This window comes from Schistocerca serialis, chromosome 7, assembly GCF_023864345.2.
Source record: "Schistocerca serialis cubense isolate TAMUIC-IGC-003099 chromosome 7, iqSchSeri2.2, whole genome shotgun sequence".
Taxonomy (NCBI): Eukaryota; Metazoa; Arthropoda; class Insecta; order Orthoptera; family Acrididae; genus Schistocerca; species Schistocerca serialis.
The window spans coordinates 10,726,004-10,752,669 of NC_064644.1; the positions used below are offsets into that span (position 1 = coordinate 10,726,004).

At 43.9% G+C, this 26,666-nt stretch overlaps 2 protein-coding genes across 2 annotated transcripts in view; one reads left to right on the forward strand and one right to left on the reverse strand.

Annotated features, from left to right (window-relative positions):
• LOC126412272 (nonsense-mediated mRNA decay factor SMG5) overlaps positions 1–26,078 on the reverse strand; it is a 288,147-nt gene extending 262,069 nt beyond the window's left edge. Inside the window, exon 1 of the mRNA XM_050081780.1 lies at positions 25,853–26,078. Within this exon, the coding sequence (XP_049937737.1) occupies positions 25,853–25,923 (71 nt within the window). The 5' untranslated portion in view covers positions 25,924–26,078. The remainder of the gene's footprint in view (positions 1–25,852) is intronic.
• A 60-nt stretch (positions 26,079–26,138) lies between these two features.
• Positions 26,139–26,666, forward strand: part of LOC126412448 (nuclear cap-binding protein subunit 1) — a 176,530-nt gene continuing 176,002 nt past the window's right edge. Inside the window, exon 1 of the mRNA XM_050082054.1 lies at positions 26,139–26,327. Within this exon, the coding sequence (XP_049938011.1) occupies positions 26,288–26,327 (40 nt within the window). The 5' untranslated portion in view covers positions 26,139–26,287. The remainder of the gene's footprint in view (positions 26,328–26,666) is intronic.

Genomic DNA, 26,666 nt, shown 5'->3' on the forward strand with positions numbered 1-26,666 from the left:
AAATGCTTTACCGAAATGTGGGACTATGGAATCTGCCTGTTGCACTTCATTCATAGTTTACAGGATATCATGCGAGTGATGCTTTCTAAAACTGTGCAGATTTGTGGACAGAAGCTCTCAAGGAAATTTATTGTATTCAAACAGATAATATCTTCAAGGATTCTTTCACCACTCTTATATAAAGGAATCACCTGGAGCTTTTTCCAGACAGTTGGCACTTTGCGCTCAGCAATGGATTCACAATAAATGCGAGCTAAGTAAGTGGACAATGCTGTACAGTTCTCTTCGTAAAACTGGACTGGCATGCCAACAAAATATGGCGCCTTATTTGCTTTCAACTCTTTCAGTCATTTCTCTAAGCTGGGGATGCTTATTAAAATGTCCTCCATACAGGACTCTGTGGGACGGTCAAACGACGTTATATTTATACAATTACTGCATGAACGATTTCTTAAATGCAAAATTTAAAACTTCTGCTTTACTTCTGCTATCTTCTACTCCTGTATCAGTCTGACCAATGAGTGACTGGATAGGTGACTTCAACACACTTAGTGATTTTACATATGACCACAATTTTATTGGGTTCTTAGCAAGATCTTTTGCTAATGTATGATGGTGGTAGTTATTTGTGAGCTTCACTATCAAACTGAAATTTGACCTAAAGAGAGACAATATTATTGTCAACTGCAATGAACACACCCCCTCCTATCACGTCTAATCTGTCTTTTCGATATATGTTCCATGAATCACTGAATACCTCAAGAGCCTTCTACTTTTGGTTTCAGTCAGCTCTCAGTCCCAAGAAAAATCTGAGTGTGAGAAGTTTCCTGGAGGACAGAAAATTTGGGAACTTTGTTACGAATACAATTTACTGATAATTTTTTTTTTTTTACACTTGAAGTGTCTTTACTCTGAATACAAGTTGTCTGGTGAGTGTTCATCAGAGGAACTCAAACGACTGCCTAGCCTAAAAAAAAAACCACCACGTGCAATTCACAAGTACTCTGCTACCTGAGTAGCTGTTTTCTTTGTGTAGCGCACCCCTGACCTATCAGGTCAAGGGGAGTCCTACAACTCCCCACCCAATAAAGCAGATCCAGAAACCTGCAGCCAAGAGCATCACAGACTCAACTAAGCCTTCAGTTGAGCCCTCCACTCAGCTCCAAACCAAGGGCCATGACTGACTCTGGAAACAATGCTGCAAATTGCAAGCTCTACTAGCACCCCAGGTGTGAGGTCTGCAGCCTTCACCACCTCTGCCAGCTGCCTGGATGAACTGAGGCTGGCTTTAGAACCCAAGCAATAGGTGTCATTGGTCCGACATGAGCCACAACTTGCAGACATCTGCATCCTGCATGCTCGATAACAGCAGGCAGGGCCTCCTACACATATCGGATGAGGGGTTCCAGCAGACATACAGAGTGCACACTGATATTCTGGCACTGAATGCCTTGCACCCAAGGGCCTCCATAACACCTAACATTGGAGCTCCCAATAACTAGTAAACCCCTCTCCAGTTGCGCCTGCTCGAACCCTGCTGAAGGGGTGACCCCCTGTCCACTCAAACAGCAGATGGGCGAGGCCACACGACTAGCCTCTACATTGTCCGTACGCCTCAAGCAAGGCAGATGTATTATCATCCACCACTCAACCCCTGTGAGGGCAGGTCCACCGCATCGGATACAATAGGAGGTGCTTCACCAGCAGAGCCTGTGAGAGAAGAAAGCTTCTCTGGTGAAGCCCAAAGTGGGAAAAGAACGGTATATCCAATAACAAATCCTCACAGTTAGCATAAAGCATAGTGCTTACAATATTGATACTCTTCAGCGGAAACCAGAGAATAATTAATAATTAGAGAACAAATGTTTTTAAGAACAGTTTACAAAAGATGGCCTACGATAAAACTTATAATGAATCCCAAGTACAGTTTAGAGCAAGAATAAAATAATGTGTAACCTTTCGCTCTTCCCCGTTTCTCTTTTTTTGTGTAAGTCAGAGTTTTTGTGCTTTTTTATTTTTTCAGACAAATGTACAGGATCCCAAACACACTTGTTGTACACTTTTTTGTTAAATTTCGCTTTTAGTAACAGTTATTTGACTTCATCACTTTCTCAATCAACGATAGGCTTTTCTATCAGTATATCTATAACTTATACTGACGCGTAATCTAATTTTACTATACAGTGAGTTAATTGGCATATCTAAGGCTTGTGCTACCATCTAGCGAGATTTATGCCAATCGAATTGGGATAAAAGTCTGTATCAGTATGCTACCACCTGGTGGCACTGATGTAAACGTGTAGTTGTGTGGTAAGGACTAGCTGTGCATGCCAAGAGCTACGCACGTTGCTCATCAAATCTGTATGTATCTGACCCATAAGGCAGTTATGTCACGCCAGTTGCACATGCACAAAAGCTCATTAAAATGTACACAACTGAAGATGTGCTCCTGACCCTGATATCAAGTTTCAAGTTGGGCAGAGTCTACTGGAGTGGCAATGTAGTATAGCATGGTAGATTTAGTGCTGTGTATTTCAGATCTATGTTACGTTTAACAGTATTCAAAGAAAAATAACCAATAAATCCGCAATGCGACAAAAGTTAGAGTGCTCACATGTTCTTACATAGCAACCGCCACTGAGACTGCTCCGTCATTTGCAACTGATAATGGAAGAGTATATTAACCAGCAACAGGTCTTGAAGGGCCAACTGTACCGACTGACCGCTGTGTCATCCTCAGCCCTTGACGTCGCTGGATGAAGATACAGAAGGGCATGTGGTCAGCAACTCACTCGCCCAACCGTTGTCAGTTTTTGTGATTGGGGAGCACCGGTCATTACACTGCCCAAAAAATCATCACACTGTACAAACATAGATTCTGTTGTGATTGTCGCTACTTCAATAGCCGACCAATTACAGATGCTTATCCAGTACCGAATATCAAGGAAGCAATGGATAACTTGGGACAGTATAAATACTTCTCTACAATACATGCAAATAGCAGTTATCATCAACTGGATGTAATGCCAGAGGACCAAAGACTGCATTTACAGTTCTTTGAGGTCATCAACAGTAATGATGAATGCTGTTTGTTTAAACAATGCATGTCACATTTTGACAGTTCCTGAATGGCTTGTTATGGGGTTTGAAGCTGTGACAACCTTAAAGATATCATATTTTCAAAGGATGTGAAGGAACATGTGCAATGGTTAAAAGAAGTTTTTAAGATATTAAGTTCCAAATGCCTAATTCTAAGCAATAAGAAGTTTCCTTTTGCTTTACAGGAAGTGAATACTTAAAACACATGATTAGCCAGGACAGTGCAAAAACGGATCCCAGATTGACATACCTAGTGCAAAGTTTCATAGCACCGCAGACATGTAAAGAATTACAGTCATTTTTAGGATTAGCTATAATTGCTATAGAAAATTTGTGATAGGATTTGTAGGTATTGAACGAACACTAACACATCTGCTGAGGATGGGTATGAAGTTCCAATGGGCAGCAAAATGTCAAGCCACATCTGAAAAACTGAAAGAGGCATTAACAACTGGACCTGTGTTGATCCTACCAGATTACAAAATGGAATTTATTTTATTGTGTGATGCTAACAACCACTTAGTAGGTTGTGTTCGGAGTCAAGAAGAACAGGGCAAGAAGCATAAGTGGCTTATAGTTAATGGCAAATGAACAGGGCTGAGAAAAATCAGAAAAGTTGTTTGGCTTAAAAGCCCCATCACACCGACTTATGCAATGGATTTTAAAAGTCAGCAAGTTTGACTTTGAAGTGATCCATAAACCAGCTAAAAAAATACGGTAATGCAGATGTGCATTGCAGAGACACATGCTTAATACAGGCACTGGATTGTAGATCTGCTGAGTGGCTGTACACACAACCTGCCAACACAGAATGCATGCTATTCACAACATGGCCACAGTTCGCTGTTCACAATGGGTTACGTAGGCCAACTAGGCTTGAGCCGCACATGGTAGTGCCGACTGTGCTGCAGGAAGGGCTACTGGAAGAAGCATATGATCCAAATTTTGTCTGGGTGTGGAGGGTGTTGACAACAGACTGGAGGGTAGCTGGACGTTATTGGTGGAGGACACAGAAACAAGACGTGGATCAGTATGTAAGAAATTGTGAACCATGTGTGCAACACGCAGGCAAGTGCCGCTACACAAGTTGCCAGAGGCAACCAAAGCCTTTGAGATGAGTGGCATGGATATTTTAGGACTTTTGGCCTGCCACTATCAAGAAACCATTATGTTGTTGTTGCTGTCATTGTCTTCAGTCGAGACACTGGTTTGATGCAGCTCTCCATGCTTCTCTACCCTGTGCAAGCTTCTTCATCTCCAAGTACCTCTTGCAACCTACATCCCTCAGAATTTGCATAGTGTATTCATCTCTTGGTCTCCCTCTACGATTTTTACCCTCCACGCTGCCCTCCAATACTAAAATGGTAATCCCTTGATGGCTCAGAACATGTCCTACCAACCGATCCCTTCTTCTAGTCAAGTTGTGCCACAAATTTCTCTTCTCCCCAATTCTACTCAGTACCTCCTCATTAGTTATGTGATCTACCCGTCTAATCTTCAGCATTCTTCTGTAGCACCCCATTTCAAAAGCTTCTATTCTCTTCTTGTCTAAACTATTTATCGTCCATGTTTCACTTCCATACATGGCTACTCCATACAAATACTTTCAGAAAAGACTTCCTGACACATAAATCTATACCTGATGTTAACAAATTTCACTTCTTCAGAAACGCTTTCCTTGCCATTACCAGTCTACGTTTTATATCCTCTCTATTTCGACCATCATCAGTTATTTTGCTCCCTAAATAACAAAACTCGTTTACTTCTTTAATCTAATTCCCTCAGCATCACCCGATTTAAATCGACTACATTCCATTATCCTTGTTTTATTTTGTCAATGTTCATCTTATATCCTCCTTTCAAGACACTGTCCATTTTGTTCAACTGATCTTCCAGATCCTTTGCTGTCTCTGACAGAATTACAAAGTCATCGGCAAATCTCAAAGATTTTATTTTTTCTCGATGGATTTTAATTCCAACTTCTAATTTTTCTTTTGTTTCCTTTACTGCTTGCTCAGTATACAGACATCGGGGGATAGGCTACAACCCTGTCTCACTCCCTTCCCTTTCATGCTCCTGGACTCTTATAACTGCTATCTGGTTTCTGTACAAATTGTAATAGCCTTTCACTCCCTGTATTTGACCACCAACACCTTCAAAACTTGAAAGAGAGTGTTTCAGCTAGAAACATAGGTTTGCCTTTCATTCATCTATCTTCTAAGATAAGTCGTAGGATCAGTATTGCCTCGTGTGTTCCAACATTTTGACGGAATCCAAACTGATCTTCCCCAAGGTCGGCTTCTACCAGTTTTTCCATTCATCTGCACAGAATTCGAGTCAGTATTTTGCAGCTGTGACTTATTAAACTGAGGGTTCAGTAATTTTCACATCAGTCAACACCTGCTTTCTTTGGGATTGGAATTATTATATTCTTCTTGAAGTCTGAGGGTAATTCGCCTGTCTCATCCATCTTGCTCACCTGACAGTAGAGTTTTGTCAGGGCTGGCTCTCCCAAGGCTATCAGTAGTTCTAATGGAATGTTGTCTACTCCCGGGGCCTTGTTTCGACTTAGGTCTTTCAGTGCTCTGTCGAACTCTTCACGCAGTTTCATATCTCCCATTTCATCTTCACCTACATCCTCTTCCATTTCTATAACATTGTCATCAAGTACATCACCCTTGTACAGACCTTCTATGTACTCCTTCCACCTTACTGCCTTCCCTTCTTTGCTTAGAACTGGTTTCCCATCTGAGCTCTTGATATTCATACAAGTGGTTCTCTTCTCTCCAAAGGTCTCTTTAATTTTCCTGTAGTCAGTGAATATCTTACCCCTAATGATATATGCCTCTACATCCCTACATTTGTCCTCTAGCCATCCCTGCTAAGCCATTTTGCACTTCCTGTTGACCTCATTTTTGAGACATTTGTATTCCTTTTTGCCCCCTTCATTTACTGCATTTTTATATTTTCTCCATTCATCAATTAAATTATATTTTCTCCATTCATCAATTAAATTCAGTATCTCTTCTGTTACCCAAGGATTTCTATTAGCCCTTGTCTTTTTACCTACTTGATCCTCTGCCCGCCTTCGCCATTTCATCTCTCAAAGCTACCCATTCTTCTTCTACTGTGCTCCTTTCCCCTGTTCTTGTCAATCGTTCCCTAATGCTCCCTCTGAAACTCTCTGCAACCTCTGTTGTTTCAGTTTATCCTGGTCCAATCTCCTTAAATTCCCACCTTTTTCCAGTTTCTTCAGTTTTAATCTACAGTTCATAACCAATAGATTGTCGTCAGAGCACACATCTGCCCCTGGAAATGTTTTACAATTTAAAACCTGGTTATTAAAGCTCTGTCTTACCATTATATAATCTATCTGAAACCTTCCTGTGTCTCCAGGTCTCTTCCAAATATACAACCTTCTTTCATGATTCTTGAACCAAGTGTTAGCTATGATTAAGTTATGCTCCGTGCAAAATTCTACCAGGCAACTTCCTCTTGCATTCTTTACCACCATTCCATATTCACCTACTACTTTTCCTTCTCTTCCTTTTCTACTATTGAATCCCAGTCCCCCATGACTATTAAATTTTCCTCTCCCTTCACTATCTGAATAATTTCTTTTATCTCATAATACATTTCATCAACCTCTTCGTCATCTGCCGAGCTAGTTGGCATATAAACTTGTACTACTGTGGTAGGCGTGGGCTTTGTGTCTATCTTGGCTACAATAATACATTCACTATGCTGTTCGTAGTAGCTCACCCACACTCCTATTTTGTTATTCATTGTTAAACCTACTCCTGCATTATCCCTATTTTATCTTGTATCTATAACCCTGTATTCACCTGACCAGAAGTCTTGTTCTTCCTGCCACCAAACTTCATCAATTCCCACCCTAACTAACTTTAACCTATCCATTTCCCTTTTTGAATTTTCTAACCTACCTGTCCGATTAAGGCTAACCTAACCTAACCTATCTGTCCAATTAAGGCATTTGACATTCCATGCTCCGATCTTTAGAACGCCAGTTTTCTCTCTCCTGATTACGACATCCTCCTGAGTAGTCCCCGCCCAGAGATCCAAAGGGGGACTATATTACCTCCGGAATATTTTACCCAAGAGGATGCCATCATCATTTAACCATACAGTAAAGCTGCATGCTCTCGGGAAAAATTATGGCTGTAGTTTCCCCTTGCTTTCAGCAGTTCGCAATACCAGCACAGCAAGGCCATTTTGGTTAATATTACAAGGCCAGATCAGTCAATCATCCAGACTGTTTCCCCTGGAACTACTGAAAAGGCTGCTGCCCCTCTTCAGGAACAACATGTTTGTCTGGCCTCTCAACAGATACCTCTCTGTTGTGGTTGCACCTACGGCATGGCTATCTGTATTGCTGAGGCACGCAAGTCTCCCCACCAACGCCGATGTCCATGGTTCATGGGAGATCCACCACTACGTTATGACAATTATAATTGAATGATTGAGGGGGTATGGGACTATTCAGTGAAGTCATCAATCCCACAATGCCAAAGTTACACATGGAATGGAGAAGTTCCGTTAAAAGTGGAGAGGAGTCAAACTATAAAAAGGGGAAGTTAAAACACACACTGTAGAAGGTATAAAAGAGTAGCCCAAATCTAAAACTGGGAAAACAAAGGGATAAAAGAGCAGTGTTTGCTAGGGGGAGTGGTCGTGGGTCCCAGACCGAGAAAATGTGAAGAGAGGCCCCAACCACAACCACTCTGCCCCTGCTCCAGGAGTAAAGCAAAACCTTACATCCGAAAATAAAAATCACTTTCATGGCTGAAACCGAGGGCCAGTTCTGCCACCTGCAAATCATCTGCCAATACGAAATTTAAGGAATCTGAGAGACTATACTTTGTACGAAGGGCCAAAAGATGGGGACATTCCACCAATATATGGGATACCGTCAGTCTGGCTCCACAACCACATTTTAGGGGTGGTTCATTATGCAAGAGGAAACAATGAGTGAGCCTGGTATGACCAATGCGTAGACGGCATAAGACAGTGGAGTCCTTCCAAGAGGAAAAGAGGGAAGAGCACCAAACCACAACAGAATCCTTGATTGTGCGGAGTTCATTACTGCGAGCAGTAGTGCACCAGATGTCATTCCGCTTTTGGGCAAAGAGAGCTTTGACATACATCTGCATATCGGCAGCTGGAATCATGAAAGAGAGTGGGTAATACAGATCTGCTTCTCTAGCCAAACAATCATCCAGTTCATTCTCTGGGATGCCCACATGACTTAGGACCCAGACAACTGAGCAGGTGGCACCGCCAAGGGCAGAGACCAAAGGGTGATGAGAGTAGCATCAGTCAATAGTCTGCAGGCTATTAATTGAGTTGGACAATCTACATCTACATCTACATGGATACTCTGCAAATCACATTCGGAAGAGAAAATTGGTGATTGGAATTTCGTGAGAAGATTTCGCTGCCACTAAAAACGCCTTTGTTTTAATGATATCCCCCCAAACCCTATATCATTTCAGTACACTCTCTCCCCTATTTCATGATAATACAAAACTTGCTGCCCTTCTTTGAACCTTTTCAATGTACTCTGTCGATCATATCTGGTAAGGATCCACACCGCACAGCACTATTCTAAACGAAGACGGACAAGCGTAGTGTAGGCAGTCTCCTTAGTAGATCTGTAACATTTTCTAAGTGTCCTGCCAAAATCACGGAGTCTTTGGCTTATCTTCCCCACAACATTTTCTACGTGTTCCTTCCATTTTAAGTAGTTCGTAATTGTAATTCCTAGATATTTAGTTGAATTTATGGCCTTTAGATTGGTTGGTTGTTTTTGGGGAAGGAGACCAGACAGCGAGGTCATCGGTCTCATTGGATTAGGGAAGGACTGGGAAGGAAGTCGGCCGTGCCCTTTGAAAGGAACCATCCCGGCATTTACCTGGAGCTATGGCCTTTAGAGTTGACTGATTTATCGTGTAATCGAAGTTTAACTGATTCCTTTTAGCACTTATGTGGATGACCTTACACTTTTCGCTATTTAGGGACAATTGCTGATTTTCGCATCATACAGACATCTTTTCTAAATCGTTTTGCAATTTCTTTTGATCTTCTAATGAGTTTACTAGCTGATAAACAACAGTGTCATCTGCAAACAACCTAAGAGGGCTGCTCAAATTGTCTCCCCAAATCATTTATATGGATAAGGAACAGCAAAGGGCCTATAACACTACCCAGGGGAATGCCAGATATCACTTCTGTTATACTCGATGACTTTCCGTCAGTTACTACAAACTGTGACCTCTCTGACAGGAAATCATGAACTCAGTCACATAACTGAGACAATATTCCATAAGCATGCAATTTCACTACAAGCTGCTTGTGTGGCCTGAGAAACAAAATGGAGGGCTCTGTGAATGGCTAGGAGCTCTGCTGTAAACACATTATATGATCCCAGCAATAAATGGTGTTCTAAGCCAGAAGCATATGTGAAAGTGTATCCTGCCTATCTATTGCCTTAGAACCATCAGTTTAGAAGATGGTGGCACCCTGGAACTCTGCAAGGACAGCACGTACAAGATGCCAGGAAGCCATAAGAGCGACAGAGATCTTAGAACCCTGGAGTAGGTCTGTCCTAATCCATGGTCTAGGCACTGTCCAGGAGGGGTGTGGCAGGAAATACACGGGGCGCATTCCAGTGAGTGGAGATAGAGGTCCCGGCAGGGAGTAGTGAGTCACATTCCAACCAGCAATCTTACCTGTGGGTAGTCATCAGGAGGGAGACATCCCTCATTTGCAAAAAGGACAGGGTACACAGGAAAGTATGGGAACTGGTGAATGGTGACTGTGTAAGAAACCAAGAATTGGAGCCATCACATTTGTGGAGAGGGAATCCCAACTTATGCGAGGAGACTGTAAACAGGACTAGTGTGAAAGGCACCAATAGCCAGATGTACCTCACAATAGTGAACAGGGTCAAATATTGTCAGAGTGGTAGGAGCCGCTGAGCCATAAACTCGACAACCATAATCTAGTCTGGGCAAGACCAGAGCATGGTAAAGATGGAGACGAGTGGCAAAACGTGTGGGACGGGAGGTGGACAGCATTAAGCTTCGGCATGCATGTAGTCTTAGGTAGCGAATATGCGGCAGCCACGTAAGCTTTTTATCAAAAATAAGGCTCAAGAAACAGAACTGTGCTACAACATTGAGGTGCTGGTAGCCTAAATAAGGGTTTGGATTGAGGTGTAGTGTATGTCGACGACAAAAATGCATAACCCGCATTTTGGAGGGAAAAAACTGGAAGCCACAGGAGATAGCCCACGCAGAGGCCTGTCAGATGGCATCTTGGGTCTGGTGCTCAGCAGATAATACCGAGTGGCAGCTGCACCAGATGCCAAAATCGTTGACGTACAACGTTGGGGTAATCGCAAGCCCAACAGAGGTTACTAGTCCATTGATGGCTATGAGGAAGAGTGTGACACTTAACGCAGAACCCTGTTGATACCATTCTCCTGAATCCGAGGAGTGCTGGGTGGAGTGCCAACTCGAACCCGGAAGAGCCCGTGAGATAAAAACCCACGAACAAAAAATCAGAAGGGGGCCACGGTAGCCCCAGTCGTGGAGGGTAAGTAAAATGTGATGGCAACAAGCCGTGTCATATGCCCTACGTAGGTCAAAGAAGACCACAACAAGATGCCGGTGGTTAATAAAAGCCTGTTGGATTGCTGTTTCCAATCTGAGTAAAGTTCAGTTGGAGATCGTCCTCCAAGGAAGCCACAATGGTACAGGGATAAATGGCCCCGAGATTCGAGTACCCAACATAATCTAAAGCTAACCATCCTCTCAAGCAGTTTACAAAGTATGTTCATCAGGCTAAATGGGCAATAGCTGTCAAGAGACTTTGGGTTCTTCTCAGCCTTAAGGACAGGGATAACTATACTGTCTTGCCACTGTGATGGGAAAGCACCTGTGAGCCAAATGCGGTGGAAGACACTGAGGAGATGTTGCCTCTGGGTAATGTCCAAGTCTTGGATCACCTGGTGTAGAGGTAAGAGCCTGCAAGAATTCCCTTTCAGGGAAGGCTTAATTACAGGGTTCAGCACAGTGTGGATTGAAACAGATGGGGAGAGGGGGTCTATTCAACTCAGCGTTTCTGCTAGAGAAACATAGCAAGATAGGAAGAGGACGTCAATGCTATTGCAAAGTGTGTCACGAGGTGTTCTGCAAGGACCAACGGATCAGTGCACAGAGCACCTTGGAGTTTAACACCCTCGACAGTTGACTGTTGTTGGCAGTCCAGGAGGCTACAGAACTTGTACCAACACTGTGATGAAGAGGCATACGTCCCCACAGATGAAACATAGCAGTCCCAGCATTCCTTTTTACTCTGCTTAATAAGGTAATGAGCCTTAGCATGGAGACACTTAAAAGCAAAGAGGTTGGTCTGCGAAGGGTGTCATTTAAATCACTGCAGTACCCGTAAGTGGTCCTGGACAGCAACTGCTACCTCCTTGGTCCACCACGGTACCAGTCGATGATGAGTGGGACCTGTGGATGGGGGGACAGCAATGCCAACAGCATGAAGAATGGGGGCAGAGATGCCTTGCACAACCTCATCAATGTAATTCCAGAAAGAACTGTCGAAGTGCACAACAGACATACATAAACAGTGATTGCGTTTCTTGAAGAGCAAGGCAGAATGCGCAATAGGAATAAATAAGACACTGTATTTCTGGTAGGTGACGAAAGTACCCACAGCAATTCCACAGGATGATTGTCCAGTTAGATATAAAGAAGCCGAGAGGAGGTCATGTCACTCAGTCAGTGGTCATCACCAACAAGGATGGGGTAATATACATAAATGTCAGACTCAGGTTGCAAGGGGAGGAGATGGCACCTCTGGGGGCACTGGAGGGGCCTTGTTTTGGGGCTTAAGTTTCCTCTTCTTTCGTGGAGGAGGAGTAGGTCAGGGCACGGCACAGAGGGAGTAGAGGCATCTGCAAGATCTGGAACCGAAAAAGAGTGGGTGACCTTTGGGCGCACAGATGGTGCGTCTCGTGTCTGATTTGTGGTATTAGGCTTCCGCCCTGAGACATGTCAGGGACAGGGGCCCTGGGGGGAAGCCCCACCACTTGCAGGTGCTGAAGAAGGGGTGTGTGTGGGGGGGGGGGGGGGGGGCACTTATTTGGCCAGGGAGGGGGAGCAGCTCCTGGAGGGGAGGTTGTGGGAACTGCAGGGGAGGGGGAGGGGGATGGGGCTGGAGTAAGGAAGAGGTGGGAGGGTGAAAGATGTAACAGAAGCAAAAGTCGAAGAAAGTGACACTGGATGGAGTCTCTCATATTTTTGGCGAGCAGCATAAGACAGGCAATCCAGGGACTTATACTCTTGGATCCTCTTTTCTCTCTAGAAATTGGACAATCTGGCGAGCGAGGGGAGTGGCGGTCATGACAATTAACACACAATGGTGGCAGAATACAGGGGCTTCCCACATGGAGTCGCTGTCCACAGTCACCACACAGTGGGACCACTGTACAGCAGGAAGACATATGCAACAAAACACAAGCACCGAAAGCACCTCGCGGGTGGTGGGACGTATAGCTTCACGTCACATCTGCAGCACATAACCTTGACTTTCTCTGGGAGGGTATCCCCCTCAAAAGCCAGAATGAAGGTGCTAGTATCGGTGCAGTTGTCTTTGCGTACCTTCTGCACGTGTTGAACAAAATGAACACCGCATCGCTCCAGATTAGCCCAGAGTTCCTCATCAGTTTGAGGGATGATGTCCCTATGAAAAATCACTCTATGCACCATATTCAGAGATCGGTGAGGGGGTAACAGACACTGCGACATTGCCAAGATGATCACAAGCACGAAGAGCTGCAGACTGGGCAGCAGAAGAAGTTTTGATCAACAGGGAGCCCGACAGCATCTTACTGAGAGACTCCGCTTCACCAAACTTGTCCTTGATATTCTTCACAAAAATGTGAATGTGTCCGTGTCTGCCATAGTACAGATGAGGTAGCGGGGAAAGTGTTTCGTGATCCATCACCATTCGAAGAGACTGTCATTGGAGAATGGCCAGATTTTTGCAGCTTGATATGCTTCATGCACCAAGCATCCGCCCTGCTACCAACTACTTCGATCAGGGGCTCTCCCTGTAAGAGCCACCCAGCCATAACAAGGGCTTCCTTGGCTCCAGGAAGACCAGCAACTACTCCCTAGCCTACATGGGGAGGGAACAGCTCAGGTATTAGTAGTGCGATTCCTGTGTCGTCACAGGGCTTCGGCAAATGGGTAGATAACAGCCTCACCACACGGACTGGCTACATATGCTGGTGACCCAGCAGGTTGGAGGGGGGCTACAGAGGGGAGGAAGAGGGGAGAGTGATCCACGCCATAGATGCTGGGGAGGGAGTTCTTCCCCAAATAGCTGACACTTAAAATGGAAAATTTAGAAGTGGAGGTCAAACCTCAAGCCAAAAAGGATGGAAGAGAACAGGCAGAAGGAACAAAATTGCAAGCAATATGGGAACCAGATGGGTAGCCAGACCGATATAAATCAGCACACAGAGAGAGGGGAAAGGAGGGGGCACCAGGGAAGGAGAAAGTATAGGGGGGTAGGAGCAGGGTGAAAGAAATGCAGCCAGGGAAGGAAGAATGGACTGCAATAGCTCGGGTCCCGCGTGCACCACACATGAACTCACAAAAGAACCGTGACCCCCTGGCGGGTTATGACAATTATAAATCATTTCTCGTAATATGTTGCAACAATTAGTATTCCAAACAAATGACCAAACATAGTAGTGCATGCCATGGTAAATAATTGGCTGTAGTTTGGTGTCCTGAGACAGTGATCTCAGACCATGGCACCAATTTCATGTCAGAGCTAATGAAGCAACCATATCACTCATTACACATTCATAAACTAAGAACTAGCCCATACACCCCAAGCTGACAGAAGGATGGAAGGTGGTCATTGAATGACCAGTAAGATGCTGAGCTAGTATGTCAATAGCCACCACAATGACTTGGACGTTTACTCACAATATGTGGCAGCAGCATACAATTCCAAAATTATGATAACACTGGACTTTCACCATAGAAGGTGGTGTGTATGGTAGGATGTAGTAAAACCAAAAATTGAACGGGACAAGGAATCGGTAGAGAACTTTGTTACAACATTGAACAGGGTTGCCGCAAGTTTCCCCAAGTGAAATTCCCTAATATTTCCCTGAGTTCCAGACAAGTTTTACCATTTTTCCCTGACCAATTTTGAGATCTCAAGGGCAACTTAAGACATAAGTTGACAATCTGTCTTTGCAACTACAGCACAAGAAGCAATAGTGCAAATGAAGAAATATATAAAAAAAAGAACTTGCACGCAGATGGCATTTCCTAATGTGACAAAAATCTTAAGTACTAACATCAACATCTTTTGTCATGAACTACTTTAAGATGAAGAAAGCAAGCCAAATGGTATATGTGTTTCATTAAGACCACTGACGTTACTTTGTTTCAATAAAACGAAACACATTTGGTGACAAAAATATGCATTTCATTGGAGTTGCAAGACAGATTTAAAATACATTCACTGATTTCAGAAATAACCTCAGAAAAGAGTAGGCCCCTTGAAAGAAGTGAATAAGGCGGGGAAGAATTGTGTAAACCAACACTGTAGGTGACCGCCAATAAAATGTTGGTTCTGCTATGTTTGTTATTGTTGGTTATTCCCCCTGTGTTATATATATTATTTTATGATTTTTCTTCCAAGAAATGTATGAGTACATAGTGTACAAACCTCTAATGACAGACAAAATTTTCTTTTTCTTATCGTCTATACTTTCTAACATACAAACTACTTTTTAAGTGCCAAAAAGTACTAGAACACACAAAATCTCTATAAAAAGCCACGCTGTACAATGTACTTGCAGTGAGACAGTCAAAATTCCTGAAATCAATCAGCCATGGCCTCTGGTCTGCTGAGGAGCATCAAAGTCGTGGGTCCACGGATAAACCACGAAAATCCACTGCATTACACCACACACAAACAGACCCAGCCTGTGGGCAGATCAGTGAGACCAGATCTGATGGGCAGGGCCTGCACATTAGTGGTAACTGAGTGGTTTCAGATCAGCAGGCCCGATTCATTACAGATACCCACAGAAACGGCCTGTGGTTTTGGCCTATCGTGGAAATCCAATTGTGTGGCCAGCTATTCACGACCCACAGACAACATGTTGATGACATTAGATCACAGTGATTAACCCATGCAACAGATATCTTGGGTGAATACTCTGAAAACCAATACAAATGAGGATAGGTAGCAACTCACTGTAAAGATGATCACTGAGCTGCAGACAGGCACACAGAAAAAAATAACACTCTCACAACTAAATTTTTGGCCCTAGCCTTTGTCAGAAGATGAGAGCACACACAATCATTCAGACACAACTCAAGCACATATGACCACTGTCTCCAGCTACTGTGACAACAGTCTCTGAGAATCTTGTTCATACTCTAGAATCAATAATAATGAGTTCAAACAGTCCACGGGTATACTGCCGGTTCATAGTGTCCAACGGGCACAATATCTCGGCGATCAGACATGTCACCATCGTCAGGTGCGCTGACGAACTGAGCTCCTGAGTGCAGGCGGCCGATTTAAATCCCCTCCCCCCCGCAGGCCGCTCTCTTCGCCGCCCGCGCCCGTGGACGTGGATCTGTCGTCGGAATCTGTCGCAGCGTCGATGTGCTTGCTACGTCTGCCCTGGTCGCCAGTTCGTACTTCTTGCTGAGAGTCTTCTTAATTACATTCAGTGCCGGGTCCCAAGCCTTGCTGAGATTGTAGCCGCAATCTCGGTTGATAAGATCTTCCCTGGTGCGAATTTCGATAGCCTCCCTTATAACGCTGTCCCAATATTTAGAGGTCTGAGCCAGGATCTTGGTACGCTCGTAATCCATCTCGTATTTCTTGGACAAACAGTGCTCTGCTACCGCTGACTTATTTGTATAGTTCTGTCAAGTGTGCCTTTGATGTTCTCAGCAACGATCTTCAATGGTGCGTACTGTCTGTCCAATATAAGTCTTCCCACACACACAGGGAATTTGGTATATGCGGGCCTTCCTCAAACCGAGGTCATCTTTCACACTTCCCAGTAATGCCCGTGTTTTATTGGACGGGCAAAAGACGGTTTTAACTCGGTGTTTCTTTAATATATGGCAGATTTTCCCCGATAGTGCGCCATTGTACGGAATAAAGGCAGTGGCTACCTCTTCTTCCGTGACTTCATCCGTCTCCACAGGTTGTGCTGTGGTGGTGGGACGGAGAGCACGTCTAATCTGCCATTCCGAGTACCCGTTTTTTCGGAACACGGTTTTTAGGTGTTCCAATTCCTGGGGCAGATTCTCTGCGTCTGAGATGCTGCACGCCCTATGTACTAGTGTTTTTATTACTCCATTCCTCTGAGAAGGGTGGTGGCAGCTGTCTGCATGCAGGTATAGGTCAGTGTGTGTTTTCTTCCTGTACACACCAGTCATTTGGGACCTAAGAGAGTGCTCTAAGATTGTTATCTTACCTGCAGACAAAGGCAATGCCACTGTTGTTCTTTCCCATAAGGACTACATTGAGAAGATGCAGCACCTGTTAGGTAACAACTTCTATAGGAAGATCAATGCTGACCTCATGAAGAAGGTAGAGAACAAGACCAGGGCTCTACTCAAGGACGCGGATCTACCAGAGGGGGACACCAAGAAATTGTCTCCTCAAGGACCTGTACCACCAAGACTTTATGGACTCCGTAAGGTCCACAAAGAGGGGGTACCTATGTGCCTGATTGTCAGCAACATTAGGGCACCTACTTACTTGCTGGCAAAACATCTGGCTGAATTACTTAGCCCCTATGTAAGTAAATGCCTTTACCATATCCGTAATTCCCTGGATTTCATGAAATGTCTCAACAACTTCAGACTGAAAGACACTGATATCCTAGTGAGCTTTGATGTGGTTTCACTATCCACCAGGGTGCCTCTACGAGAGTCAGTCGAGCTTATTGGGCAGAAATTTGACGAGAAGACCACCGAACTCTTTGGGCATGTCTTGACCTCAACGTATTTTCTGTTTAATGGGGAATACTATGAGCAAATGGATGGAGTCGCAATGTGCAGCCCACTCTCACCGGTGGTCGTGAATTTGTACATGGAGTACTTCGAGGAGGAAGTCTTGGCGACATCCAATTGGAAACCTACTTGTTTCTTCCATTATGCCGATGACACGTTCGTCATCTGGCCCCATGGTAGGGACAAGTTCCTGGATTTCCATACAAACCGAAACTCCATACATCCAAACATCAAACACACTATGGAGATCGAACCAGAAGGAAGATTACCATTCCCGGACGTCATGGTCAAGAGAACAGCTGATGGTACCCTCAGCCACGATGTGTACAGGAAGAAAACGCACACTGACCTGTACCTGCATGCAGACAGCTGCCATCACCCTTCTCAGAGGAATGGGGTACTAAAGACACTAGTACATAGGGCGCACAGCATCTCAGACGCAGAGAATCTGCCCCAGGAATTGGAACACCTAAAAACCGTGTTCCGAAAAAATGGGTACTCGGAATGGCAGATTAGACGTGCTCTCCGTCCCACCACCACAGCACAACCTGTGGAGACGGATGAAGTCATGGAAGAAGAGGTAGCCACTGCCTTTATTCTGTACAATGGCGCACTATCGGGGAAAATCGGCCGTATATTAAAGAAACACCGAGTTAAAACCGTCTTTTGCCCACCCAATAAAACACGGGCATTACTGGGAAGTGTGAAAGATAACATCGGTTTGAGGAAGGTTGGCATATACCAAATTGCCTGTGAGTGTGGGAAGACAGTATGCACCATCGAAGATCGTTGCGGAGAACATCAAAGGCACACTTGACAGAACTATACAAATAAGTCAGCGGTAGCAGAGCACTGTTTGTCCAAGAAATACGAGATGGATTACGAGCGTACCAAGATCCTGGCTCAGACCTCTAAATATTGGGACAGCGTTATAAGGGAGGCTATCGAAATTTGCACCAGGGAAGATCTTATCAACCGAGATTGCGGTTACAATCTCAGCAAGGCTTGGGACCCGGCACTGAATGTAATTAAGAAGACTCTCAGCAAGAAGTACGAACTGGCGACCAGGGCAGACGTAGCAAGCACATTGACGCTGCGACAGATTCCGACGACAGATCCACGTCCACGGGCGCGGACGGTGAAGAGAGCGGCCCGCAGGGGGTGGGGATTTAAATTGGCCGCCCGCCCTCAGGAGCTCAGTTCGTCAGTGCACCTGACGATGGCGACATGTCTGATCACCGAAATATTGTGCCCGTTGGACACTATGAACCGGCAGTACACCCGTGGACTGTTCGAGCAACAAATACGCAGGGAGAAACTGAATAATGACAATAATAATGAGGATAGGTAGCAATTCACTGTAAAGACGATTGCTGACCCGCAGACAGGCACATAGAGAAGACAATCGCACTCTAACAACTAAATTTTGAGACATAACTTCTTTCCGAAAACCAGTGCACACATACATTTACACAATCACTCTGACACAACTCGTGCACATATGACTGCTGTCTCCGGCCACTGCATCTACAGTCTCCAAGCATCAGATCCAAATAAACCAGTTCTCACACCTCCAATGTCGGTGTTGACGGGCCCAGGTGAGGCATAAAGCTTTGTGTTATGCAGTCGTCGAGGGTATACGGTGGGCCTTCGGCTCCAAAAGCCATACTGATGATGTTTCATTGAACGGTTCGCGTGCTGCACTTGTTGGCCCAGCACTGGAATCTGCAGCAATTTGTGGAAGGGTTGCGCTTCTGTCAGCAGCTGCTAGGCTAGTGGCAAGCAGTGATGGCAGGCAGCACTGACTGCAAGCTGAGGGGGGTGGGTGGGAAGGGGAGAAGCAGTAGTAATGAGGGAGTACGGAAGTGGCACATGTACTCAGCTGCACCTAGCCAGTGATGATGTATGACACCTCAGTAAACAAACTATTTCATATACTGAGACAAAAACAATATTTTTTCCAGCATTTTTTCAAATTTCCCTGACGTGTTTGAAATTCCCTGATATTCCCCGATTTCCAGAACCTGTCACAACCCTGTTGAAGGACATGTGGAACTGGATGCAAAAGGCGAGCACCAAGGCACTTGAACATTATGAGAGAATGTGATAGTGTAATGGTAAATTACTGGAATACTGAGTAAGTCAATGGGCGATGTCAACAAGTCTGTATACCCTGAAGTGTAAGATAAAGAAGTTCATGATGCAGTACAATGGGCCACACAAAGAAACTGAAATAACACCACCAGTCAATGTCAAATTGAAATTCCCAAGACAGACAACAATTGCCCATGTTGAGTGCCTTCATATTTTTAAAGGCGCTCTGGAATCACTACTGTAAGAAGCAGCACCTATCCATAAGAAGAAAGCGAAGACGATCATGATTTTGGATGTGACATGCTCAACAGCATGGTCATCAGCATGCTTACAATCAGCAAGCCATTCTCCAGGGGGACACAAACAGAATTGTTTACAACGCATTAAAGTCCGTACTCCCTCCCCTGAACTTTCGGAATGAGGCCTGGCAGTTCACTAAATCTGGTGTGTTGGCATGGGCAGATCTCCACCAAACCAAGGACTGTCCTGATGTCCTTATATAAAGCGTATGTTGCAAAAATATGCTGAACCTGACCACAGATTTCACAGAATGGTTGATCCTCCTGCCAGAAGAGGAAACTGTGTGTTAAAGGTCTCCATCCTCAGTACAGCCTGGTAAGCAGCACCATCTTATATCAATGTGTCTGACTTAAGTACGCCATACCTATGAAGTCAATCTGAGTGACTATAGTTTGTTGTTCGCCACTTCCAACCATTCAGTCTCACAGCGATGCATGATTATTTTGTCAGGTAATGAATGGCAGTGGGCACGGTGACAGCACATCAATACAGGCCACCATCGCAACATCCTTCTATGCTTCTTAGGCTGCTTTGTTGGGTATGTCGTTTCCCTATATATCCTGAAGCTTTCACGTATTCAGTTAAAGACCCCATCCTTACCCTGGTGTTTGAGATGCTGTAAGGTATCATGGATGAGCAGTATCAACTAGTTACTGAGTATATATGGTGGGCCACTTGTGATACACTAAGCAGGTGAGAACAGACAAGACACCTTGTACTTTGATGGCTCTGAATCAATTCTAGGGCTGACGTAATGCCATATACACTGAAGAGCCAAAGGAACTGGTATATCTGCCTAATATCGTGAATGGCCCCTGTGAGCACACAGAGGTGCTGCTACACGACGTGGCATGGACTCAACTGATGTCTGAAGTAGAGTTGGAGGGAACTGACACCATGAATCCTGCAGGACTGTTTATAAATCTGTAAGAGTACAAGGGGGGATACCTCTTCTGAGCAGCACGTCACAAGGCGTCCTAGATATGCTCAATAATGTTCCTGTCTGGGGAGTTTGGTGGCTAACAGAAGTCTTTAAACTCAAAAGAATGTTCCTGAAGCCACTCTGTAGCAATTCTGGACTTGTGGGGTGTCACATTGCCCTGCTGGAATTGCCTGTCAGAATGCACTATGGGCATGAATGGATGCAGGTGATCAGAAAGGATGCGTACATATGTGTCACCTGTTAAGAGTCATATCTAGACATATCAGGGGTCCCACATCACTCCAACTGCACACACCCCACACCATTACAGAGCCTCCACCAGCATGTAGTCATCAAGGGTACATGAGTGGGCCTTCAGCTCCAGAAGCCCATATCAATGATGTTTCGTTGAATGGTTCGCACGCTGACACTTGCTGACGGCCCAGCACTGAAATCTGCAGAAGAGTTGCACATCTGTAACGTTGAACGATTCTCTTCAATCGTCGTTGGTCCCATTCTTGCAGGACCTTTTTCCGGCTGCAGCGATGCCGGAAATTGGATGTTTTACCGGATTACTGGTATTCACGATACACTCGTGAAATGGTTGTACAGGAAAATCTCCACTTCATCGCTAGCTCAGAGATGCTGTGTCCCATCACTTGTGCACCGACTATAACACCACGTTCAAACTTACTTAAATCTTGATAACCTGCCACTGTAACAGTAGTGTTCATTACATCAACTGTGCCAGACACTTGTTGTCTCATATAGGCATTACCGACCACAGCACCGTATTCTGCCTATTTACATATCTCTGTATTTGAATACGCATGCCTATACCAGTTTCTTTGGTGCTTCAGTGTAACTCCACATTGTAATTTGTAAATTGTTCCGAAAGACACACTTGGAAAACCCAATCAATAAAAACAGTTGAACAGAGAGGTTATTCCCTTCATGGAATCCATACGTATAAATAAAGATAAAACTGTTGTATGTACCTAAAACTGGTGAAAACATAGCTGTAAAAACTTAATCTGGTATACAAGTTTTCTTGAACAGTGTCAAGCTTAAAATCACTTTGTACCTTTGAAGACAACAAGGCAGCAATTTGTTCCATTCCTGGCTGTGTATTCAAAGGTCCTGCACAATCAGATCCCTGAAGCAGTCAGTAGCACGCATCTTGAGTGGCTTGGTTGCACGGAGCCAATCACTGAACAGCCTCTAAAAGTTGGGCTGGACCACCACACTAAATGCTAATGACTGAGGCAATGCTGTTATTTGGGCTGGTCCAAAACCCTCCAGTCAATATCTGAATCATTGCATGGTGGAAAGCATCTAATTTCTTGAGATAGGAAACACAGGTCAATTCATAAACCATGCTGCCATCATCTAACCATGATTTGACAAATACCATATAAAATTGCAGGAGTTAGGACTCTGCACTCCCCAAGACTTTCTGCTGAAGCATTTCAAAATATTCAATGATTTGTTCATAGCTCTCTCAACTGCAGGTGGCAGAATAATTTCATGTCAAATAGTAGTCCTGATATATGGACATTGCCCTTAAAATTTAAAATAGTGACCCCACATTAGGCCCAGTGGGTGAAAACTGTGATAAGCACGATTTACGTTGACAGAAGCAGTCTTGTCATGTTAGAACATGAAATCAGATTTATTGGCCCAAGTTTCCAGTCTGAAGCTGTCTCATCGTCACTGTTGGATCAGAGAAAGAATAGAAAATTACGAAGTCATCCACAAACAGACAACCTTTAAATGGGTCTCTGACTGCAGAGGATATGGCATTGATAGTGAGCGCAAACAGTATGACAATGAGTACACTGTCTTGAGGGACCCTATTCTCGTGAACTAAGTTATCACACACACAATCACCAATGGGATAGTGAACCTGCATATTCTCGAGGAAGAATTGAGTACGAAACAGCAGACACCCACATAGTCTCCCTCATTAAGTTGGTGAAGGATGTTGTATCTTCAAGTGAAGATTTTATATCCCGAAGTGGTGTATGCTTTTTCAAGATCTAAAACTACACTGACTAAATGGTTGCAGCATAATGACACCTGTATCGCCATCTCCAGCAGAATTGAGTTGCCAAGGGTGGAACAGTAGCAACTAAAGCAATATTGAGAACCCCACAGGTGACACCAAGATATGAGGAGCCAGACTAGGCAGTGGCAGACCATGTGGTCTAAAGTCTTATCCACACAGTTAGTACAGACTCCACAGGGCTGGCATGATCCCTGCCTGGTTTCTGTAAGGGAATTAACATTGCTTTCTTCCAAGTAATGGGGTAATGTTCACCAAACCAGATAGGATTTAAACAAGATGGGAGCTTATCTTTGGCTCCAGGGCACAGATGATGGAGCATAAAGAATCTGATCCAGTTCTGAAGCAGTGTCTATGCCTGCAGACAGAACTGATTCCAATTTGCACATGGGCAATGGAAGAGTGTAGACCTCATTACATGAGAAGAAGTAGAACCACTTCATCTCCATAGTCCTATTGAACATTTTAAACTCAGGGGTTTGTCCGGATGACCCAGCAAGGGTAAAAAAAAGTGTTCAACGAAAACCTGAGCTATGTCTTTAGGCACTTTCAGCAAGACTCAATTTCTCAACAAGGCATGAAATACCCCTTACTGCGGCCAAAACTCATGCAGTTGCAGTGGACCAATTTCAGTAATGGACATCATGAAATCTTTCCATGAGTTGCTCTTCTATTCATTTACCACTTGCCTCGTTAGTGTTTTCACAGAGCTGAAGGCACCAAGATTTTCTGTAGTTGGATGGTGTTTGAATTTTTGCAAATCTGCGCACACGGCTCTGGCTGCCGAGCAATGTTCTTCACTCCACCAAGTGGCAGGTCTTCATCTGTTGTGGTTGTCAGACTGTGGAATGAATCAGTGGCACCTTGCTGAATTACAGCGAGGTGATATGGTCCACCATCTCCTGGGCACACTCCTGTTGTTCAAAGACAACAGCCAATTTGTCCTTTGAAGCATCCATCTTTTTGGTCTCCTGTCGACCAACGTCCTAGTCAGAAGGTGGATCCACACCAGACAGTGGTCACTGGAATGCAAATCTGTGGCCACTTTGCACTGAACTAACTCTGCAATAGTTGAGGAGCAAAAACAAATATCAATGGCTGAAGATGACTCAGTAGCTGTAGGAAAGTGTGTCATCTGACCAGAATTCAAACGGCATATAATGAATGAGGTACTCAACGATTCGACTTCTGAAGCAAGTGGTAGACGAGCCCTACAGCTCATTGTGTGCATTAGGTCATCCATGAGGAGGAATGACCATGGAAGTGCCCAGAAAAGCTCGGTCAGTTCATCCGCATGCAATTGATCAGGAAATGGAAGATATAAAGAACATACTATGACCTTAAATGGTTTAAGAACTTCCATTTCAACATAATCAGTGTAAGAGTGACAGGAGAAGAATGCCATCTGCCATCAACAAAACCAGCCACCCCACCACTAGCCCCGTCTCCAGTAATACCGTCCTTCCTGTAGCAATGAAAGACACATAACTCAGGTGTGTCAGTAACTTTAAAATGAGTTTCTTGTAAACAGATGCAGAATGGTCTCTCCTCAGCCAGGAGCTGCAATTCTTTCAAATACGACTGGTATCCATTTAAGTTCTGCCACAATACAGACGTCCCTGTAGGAGAGGTATGTCCTTGTCCTCCTCCCTCAGGGTGGTGATTTACCCAACAGGTCAGAGAGAACATCTTGCATCATAGAAGCTTAGATAATTTGCGTGGTGTGCCAGATTCAACAATAAGTGTTGCATTACAGTCATTCAACACACTTTAAGGGATTCGAAATAGATACACCCGAAGTTGCAAGACTCACTTTTTATTTAATTGAATTCATCCAGACAGACAAAGCAGTATTTACAAAATAGCATATAAACCATGTCAAGAGCATACAAATACATATAATAAACTCAAATTTAACCACAAATAGTGACAGAACAACCACAGTGACTGTTCATGATGAAACTTGGCCCTTGGCTTGATGTTGAATTCAGTGAGAAACAATGTGGGTGAAGGAAGCTCATGCCAGATATGAGGCGAGGAATTATGGAAAGTTATCACAACAACCTGAGTGGAGGGGAAAGAGCACAAGTGGAGTGACCTCTTTGAATTGGAGGGATGCAGGAAGTGTGAAATGAAGGTGTTAGTGTTTTAAGCTGGTTGTGGCCAGTTGGGTGGGCTGTGATAAAATACTCCCACTGCAAGGAAAACAGACTTCTCTGTATCTCCACTCGAAGACTACTAGCGTTGTTATCAACCTATCTTCAAAACGTTTGACCCTGCATAAGGATCAAACCTCTCAAAAGGGCACACTTGCAGTCCAAATTTGATGCTGGTGAACTTGTGAATGGCCAGAATTTATTTAACTACTACCTGCAGCAAAAACATTTCTCCACAATAGCAGCATGAAATATTTCCCACATTTACTTGATAAAAGGTGAAATATTGGCCATGAAACTAATATATATAAGTTCCTTTCACATCAGGGTGTAGCTGTCAAGAATACACACTCGCCACGAGATCCACAGTCAGTGTGTCCAGCCTCAGTAGGCCTATTCTGAAGGAAATACTGCAGCTGTTGAGAAACTCCCGAGATTATTCAATGTATCATGTGTTAATCTTACTGAGACAATTGAGAAGTCTGAAAACTGAACACTGTGCTACCAAAGCACTCATACTTTCGAATAGATGTGTGTAAATAAAGTATTATCTTAATGCTCACAATTCAGGTTTAAAAAAAAAAAAAAAATCTCCTACGTTTTTCGCAGTCAAACAGCAACTATCCGTAGAGAGAGTAAAAAACAGGCAATCACCGGTGCTGTGCAAGAAACAGACTAACACATGACTGAAAAGTCTAGCGTCTGACCACTGAGCAAGAGTCTTGTCAGCATTCTTCCAACTCGTCTGACCACTAAGCAACAGTCTTGTCAGCATTCTCCCAACTACTGTTAACTTTGCCGCTTGAATAAATCTATCGTACATATTTTTCCATGAAACAGAATAACTACAGCTTAACACTGATTTGTGTTACTGATATTTACAAACATGTGATGTCACTAGTGTAAACATTCGGTCGACAACAGTACAACACTGCATTGACAAACATTTATTCCAAGGTCACAAGGATCTTCAATAATCAATATTGTGCGTTGCCCTCATAGCAGTTGTCACACAAATATGGGCAAATGGTATCCCAGGGAATCACAAAATGACACTGTCAAATAATTGTATTAGTTTATGCCTACTTACAACAATATAACATCTTACCTGTAAAGACGTTTTATAACATCAGCGCTTTCGTTCTTCACATCCGAACCAGCGTTGTAAGACTTCTTCATAGTGTCAACTCATTTTTACTCTCAGGAGTTTCGACGAATTTCTCTCATTTCCCACAGTAAATGGGGTACAAATTATCTGTTTCATGATCCCATTTTCTAAGTGCCTCCACACACCACAACATGCTTACAGAAGCTGTTGCGTCAGAGATAACGAAAGATCCCCATCTTCTGTTTTCAAAGATATTAATGCTCATGTGTGTGGCTGAGTTTGTAGAACTCTGTGAAGTTGTGTACACGCGGTAGTTCCTTCATCTATGAATTCGTCGTGTTGTGGTGACAATCATGGGATGTGTTTATGTTTAATAGTCACTAGTAACACAGTTTAATTATTGGATCTAGCAGCACCCTGATTTATTGAAGCAAGATGAGCAGAAGAAGAGTTCATGATGATGACGATGGATATGGTGAGTTTTACCGTAACGATTAGGGAAACCTTTTCGGTTTCAGTGTAGAATGTAGCACGCAATGATCACTGAAGTGGTTATAGCCTCACAAGAACCAATTTGTTGGTTGCCGTGGCATGATACCAAACCTTCATTGTTTTAGATGGATAAGATTTAAAAACTTACTAGAGTTTAAGTTTATTTGACCGTGTATCGGTAGTTGTATTTTCGGGAATTAATTTTAAATCTGCGTTAACTTACTGAGAAACTAGTCACGCCACTTTACAGCAAATGGCTCTCAGGGATATACTTACATTGTCGAAATTGCCCAACTATCTGTGGATGCGTGTGTTTTAGACA